Source organism: Diadema antillarum, unplaced genomic scaffold (genome assembly GCF_040938485.1).
Source record: "Diadema antillarum isolate AM-2024a unplaced genomic scaffold, OU_Dant_1.0 seq00000693_RagTag, whole genome shotgun sequence".
Lineage (NCBI taxonomy): Eukaryota > Metazoa > Echinodermata > Echinoidea > Diadematoida > Diadematidae > Diadema > Diadema antillarum.
In genome coordinates, this window is record NW_027271598.1 from 2,757,825 (window position 1) to 2,764,186 (window position 6,362).

The window sequence follows — 6,362 nt, forward strand, 5'->3', positions numbered from 1 at the left end:
TGGGCCATGTTTCTTTGCTACAGATTGCTGTCCTTCAGCACGACCTACTTGAAAGAGACACATTGAAAGGAACAGAAGCAGATGGAGAAAACCCTGAAAATACCAGGCTCACCATGGTTGGCAGAGGAGAGCAGGAGGCTGTATAGACATTATTCCAGGCTAATGAAAGAGCTCAGAGGAGAAATCCTTCTTTAACTACCTCAGGACTGAGCCTGCTATGTTCGGTGCAGAGAGTGGGGCCAAGGATACAGGAGCAGAATTATCAAGATGAGGAAGGCACCACCTCCAGGCTTGATGCTGGTCATCATGGCGAAGTTTCTGACTTTAGGTGACAGGTGCTCCAGTCCCATGTAAAGTTTTTCTGTGGGAAGGCACACGATCAGCCTCATCATCTCTGTAGTCAGCCAAGTCATTGTGGAGGGATACAGGGATGAGGTCATCACCTGCCCCATCATTCCAGAAGAAGGGAAACCCATTGGGGAGGTCTTCAGAAACAAATTGAATGTTCCTCTTGCTTTGAAAGCGCTAGATGGCAAGCATGTGGCCATTAGGAAACCTGTCAACAGCGGCTCTTTGTACCGCAACTACAAGGGCTTCTTCCCTATGGTCTTCATGGCCCTTGTGAATGGATATCGCAAGTTTCTGCGGATGGACATCAGTGCACATTAAAATAAGTCTGATACTCGGATCTTCAACGACTCCGAACTAAATTACTGCCTTGAAGACGGAAACATAGGATTTCCTGAGCCATCCCCCTTACCAAATGATGACTGCTTTTAGGTCATACTTTATCCATTTGGGAAGTAGGGTGAAGGGCAGTGAAATCAACGTCAGCTCTGGAGGTGTTGGAGCATTTTCAAAAATAGGAACTGGTTCTTTGGAGGCATGTTGGGATGCAACACCTCTGCCCTGTCCATGGCGGCAGCCAGTGGTGACTTTATTGACCTTGGCTCTTTTTTCCTGGCTGGCATGACGCGATGTTGATCTGGTGACGACTCAATGCCAACCGAAGTCGCAGCATGTTTATGCGAATCCCTAGTGTTCCGAATAACGTCTGGACTTATTCGAATGACAATCTGGACGTACCGCATACACTCGAGGCGTATTCAAGCAGCAATCGAAAGATTCGAAGTGCATTCCACCTGAATTCTTTTAATGTCGACATAGATTCCAGGAGCAATTGAGATGCCTTCGAGGTGCACCCCGGCTCTTTCGAGAAGCATTTGAGACTATCCTGGCGGGAACATGCCATTCCGGATCTCCCTCAATGTTCCAATGTTTCGAATGATATTGGAATGTCGTAGGAGTATTTAGAATACAGTCAGAGTTTAATTAGAATACTCTTCGAATGCTGATCGATATCTTTCCACTTCGAATGCACCTCGAAAGTTTTAAGCAGGAGAAAAGCATTCGGGCCGGCCACAAGAATGGACCCAAATGTTTAAAACGCATTCAGAATGTAGTCAGATTTTTTAGAATGCACTTCGAATAGCCAAGAATGCAGGAAGAATTTTCATTTCAACGGAATTCCGGCTCATTCCGCCTCTACTGTGACGGGGGTATAGACCAACCAAGGAGGTATGCCTCCTTTTGCAAGCAGTAGAGGGACGTTGGGTAGGTTTCTGTTAAACAGATCTCCGATGCTGCTGTACGCTGTCATATAGGGTTACATTCTTCTATGTTATCATTGTTGCCTTTGTTTGCTTTTTTAACCTTAAAGTCCGTTTCCACATTGTTCGTGTGCTATGTTTAATTTGTGCTTCTTTCAAGAGTTGTATAGGTTGTTTCATGCAGGTAAAAGTGCTTGTGTACCCACGCAGCTTCAGACAAAGTGTTGGTATTTGTTTGTTTATTTGTTTGTTTGTTTGTTTTACTGGGACGATGGCCTCAAGGGTGAAAGGAGTGAACTTGACCCTGAGTATATGTCATGAAATATTGCTACCAAACGACCCTCACCGATTCCCTACAGAGAACTTTAAGAACTTGTTTACCTTGCCCCATCGCGTGAGAAAACACTTTCACCATGGGAATCGCCAAAATCGAGAACAGGTTGCACTTTAAATACTATACAGTATGTCCTATCGATCCCCTTAACAAAAAAGTATTAAAAAAGTATACAAAGGGAGAGAGAAAAAAGGGGAGAGAAAGAAAGGGAGAGAGAGAGAGATGGAGGAGAGGGAAAGTGTTTGTGTATGAAAAGTTCTCATCCTCTGTTAATCAAATATAAAAATATCATTATCGAATGATATTCAATTACTAAACACTTCTGAATTCCACATTGATGACTAAATCATCTTAATGTGATCAGTTGAAAAGAATATCAAAACATAATATTGGCAACAATAATGCAATGTGTGAGAACATCTGCGTATGTGATAGTTCAGTATCAACTACTGAAAAGTGGCTATATATTAATATTATATACCTAAGTTCCCCTATTATTCTTGCCGTCTCCCTTTAATTTAATGTTTTTTTATCTGATTATGTTGAATTACGGAAATTAGTTTTCATATTCACTCTTATATTTTGGAAGACAAAAGAGCACAAAGGTGAAATATAAACTTGCTTGTTCCATATTAGTTTTAAAAAGTGAAGTATTAAGTTTTTGTTTTTGTTTTTGTTTTTGCTCAAACGATCTACTCACGTATATAACCATGCGACTTCGTATTGAACAGACATGTATGAGTATGTACAAATTGACTTAACTTAAACAATATATATATATATATATATATATATATATATGTATATATATATATGTATATATATGTAATAAAAGCTGAAAAATCTAGTGCATTCTAGTGCTTATCAAGCATATTGATACTTTACCAGTGGTTGACAAATGATGGCACTGAAAGAGTCTTGGTTTGGAAGTTGTTGTTTTCTTTTGAAGTATCTACTAGACTCCCTCAGATGTTCGAGGTATTTGTTTTTCGTTGTATCATCTTTTTGTGTCATTTCTGTTTATTTATTCTTACTTTATTTTCCTTTTCATTGTTATCACTTTCTTTTCATATTCTGTATTGTAATCACCTTTATGATATATTGTTTGTAATCACATAAACATGTGTTGTGATTATCGATGATAAATGAAATATAATAAAAATGTAGTAGAAAATTATAAGATATATATGGCACATAAACATTTAGATTTTTCTCCTTTTTTGTTGTTGCACATAAGGTGATAATCAGGGTAAAGTTGTATTATGAATCAATCCAAGTAAAAAATGCATTTGCGTTGCATAGTCCCTTTAAATAATAGTTGTCCATGTGTGAGCCATAAACTGCGACGTTCCTGAGGAAGTCAGTGTGGTGCATCGGCACTGTGGACGCGCGCTTGATTCCTCCGGCCGGGGTAATGATAATCATGTTTCATTTTCATTTTGAACATCACCACGAGGTTTCAGTACAAAGCTATCGATATAGGAAATGTATGAGAAAAAAAGTTGATACTATTTCTTATCAGCTAATTATTAATCTATTCCTTAATTCAAGCATGAAACAGGGGATATGCGGGAGTAAAAACGTTTAAAAATATTTGTTAACTGAACAGGTTACTTATTATTGAAAAGTAATGTAATCCTGTATAAGCTATAACGTCAAGGCGATATATTCAAACTCTTGCCGAAGTCTCGTATGTTAACGCCAGACATGAAACTCTTAATTTGATAAGTTGGAAATGGATTGCTGCACGCAACTTGAACCTGACATTGCTATCAAATAGCTATTATGGTATAATCATCGTGAAGTTTTCATGATGATTGATTGCGAAAGGGAATTCGAACATAGAACTGAATGGAGTACGAAAACAGCATATCAAAAGCTAATCGCATCACGCATGTCTTGATAAGGCAAATTAGCACACCATTCTATTCATGTTGTTGTTTTCTATATGTGTATATTCTATCATGACGTTGTCGTTCGAAAATTTGCCAATTATGATTTGCGATGTAATGTACAGTTGATGTATCATAAGTGCTTAACTCAGACTGAACATGAAATGTGGAAATTTTCTCTATGCATATATTTCTACATGTTTATATATGTCTCCTTTCTCTCGATGACGAAGATGACGTCTTCTCTTAATTCCAGTCAATAATAATCTAATTATATATATATATATATATATATATATATATATATATATATATATATACATGCATATAAACATATATATATATATATATATATATATGTATATACAAATATAATAAGGTTAGGGTTTGATGAGGTGAAACAAGGTGAAAGGAGGCATTTTCTGTCCTATGACTTTCTTGAAAAGTTCATGTCAAGAAAAAAAAAAGTTTTCATACGTCAGTGCAAACCTTTCATGGCACATGAAATGAGCGGAAACGAGCAAGCGTATGTAACAAATATTGGAATGACATTAAATGTAATGATTGAATAAAGAAGGTAACAAGCAGCCCGTAGAAGTAAAACGATCTTACCCTGATGTGAATATGTTAATGATTTAACGACATATTACTTCGTTTGTTTTTGGATTTTGTAAGTTAGATTCGCTCATTTAAGGTGTCATTTTCAGCAGTGGTGGAAGATACATTGAGATATTAAAGTCTGATACTTTTCCTCTCTTCTTTCTTTAATTCAAGGCGAGGTAGAGGCTTAATTGCAAGTGTTGTAGTGATTAATCTGCATGATGAGGACGGCTTGTCACAGAAGACAATGATTGGGGATGGCGGACGCGGAATCGCTCTTTTATCTCCTTTCGAGATTATCGGAGACCTGGTTACCGATTAATGTCCGGAGAATGCATCTTGGGAAATAATTTAGGAGGTCCCCCACCCCTACAGACGTTCTGTGGTATTGATCCCTTCTTCCAAACCGTCTCCTCTTTCCCCCTCTCTTTCTCTCATCTTATCTTTCTCTCCTTCTCCTCCTCCTCTTCCTCCTCCTCTTCCCCCTCACTAAATCTCTCTCCTTCAGTAGGGAAAAGATTGAGAATCTTCCGCAATGTGTCCAACTCAGTCAGTAAATAACCTGGTGTTTACGACCACCTATATCCACCGATCTATCACAGCAGCTATAGTCCGAAACGATCATCACATATTATTCTACTGTTTCTCGGTAGTACGTATACCTGTGCGGAAAAGAAAACAAACAAAACAAGCCCTGTGCAGTTCAGTAACCTTTACTTCCGTTTCAAAAGACGATGATATATAGTACGATTTGCTTACGCGATATTTGATGCAAACCGCCAACCCTTTCCAGGAACTGTAGTGCACCAATAGTGATCATATCCTACTTCTAACAGTAAGTGTACGAGCTGAACGTACACAACAAACATGAACATAAAAAGATATATTCACTGTCACAAACACACAACTCATTTCAATATAAAACTCTTCACAGTTTTGCGCGATGCATCACTGCACTTTTTTTTTCTCCACTCAGTATGAGTGGCCACTCGAGTATCCCTTTAATTTGTAGTACGGTACGGTATGACAACTATTTCTGAGGTCACTGCCCTCGTCAAGCGTTTGCTTGTGATGATGGTCTTCTGCATTTGTGTTAGAGTTGCTTGTCGTTTGAATAGCAATTACATGTACTTCTTAAGTTTGCATTATGCATAACTGAGATATCCAAAAACCACTAAAGGTGAGACCCATCGTCTTTTATTGCAACCATTTTCTCGTTTTTATATCTCAGCCATTTCAAAACAAATTTTCATTAAATGGACTCTGAATTTCCCTTAGAATTGTATGCTCTCTAATATTTCATGAGTATAATGTAGTTTCTACAGAATTATGTAACAAATGTTAAAACTTTAATCCCCAATTCCAACCAAAACTTTACAATCCCTTTATTTACATGTAGCTGCATGGCTTGAAAATTTGAAGGTTCTATACCACTACCGGTCAATGCTGCCCAGAATGCATCCTTTACCGACAAAGTAAGAGAAATTGTAAATATCACGTTTTCTATGGCTATCAAAGAATATCACATCTGGCTATCTGAGATATCCTGATCATGACCTGATGACAGGAAGAGTAGAAAAACGTAAAAAACAAAACTGCAATATCAACATTCACTCGAAAATCGAAGGAGTTGCCGGATTTTTGTTCACTACATTAAGAGTTCCACTATCTTCCGCTTCATATCAGCCACTACAGTATGTTATTCAGGTGGCATTAAATTGGAACTCGCATTTCTGTGAATCGAGGAGTCTTGACGTTGTTATCGATGAATGTGTAGCAGTAGCCAGGATCAAGAGGGTTAAACTCGCGAGGCTCATTGATCGTGTTTCAATGACACCAAAAGACGCAGATGGGACCACGGAGGAAGCTCCCCATCGATTGGTTTCATGAGATAAAATCCGCAGCAGGCCAAACACTGCCGGTCGA

The 6,362-nt window shown here is 38.3% G+C and overlaps 1 protein-coding gene across 1 annotated transcript; it reads left to right on the forward strand.

Moving 5' to 3' along the window:
* The first annotated feature begins 267 nt into the window (after positions 1–267).
* LOC139737459 (uncharacterized) lies at positions 268–669 on the forward strand. Its single transcript, XM_071648135.1, has 2 exons — positions 268–350; positions 384–669. The coding sequence occupies exons 1-2, from the start codon at positions 268–270 to the stop codon at positions 667–669; spliced, it is 369 nt and encodes a 122-aa protein (XP_071504236.1).
* The last annotated feature ends 5,693 nt before the right edge of the window (positions 670–6,362 follow it).

What these genes read in the sequence shown, in the direction of transcription:
- LOC139737459 (XM_071648135.1), top strand. Translation starts at nt 268, where the DNA reads ATGAGGAAGGCACCACCTCCAGGCTTGATGCTGGTCATCATGGCGAAG. An exon ending in GACAGGTGCTCCAGTCCCAT is followed by an intron (nt 351 to 383) that starts GTAAAGTTTTTC and finishes GCACACGATCAG; the next exon opens with CCTCATCATCTCTGTAGTCA.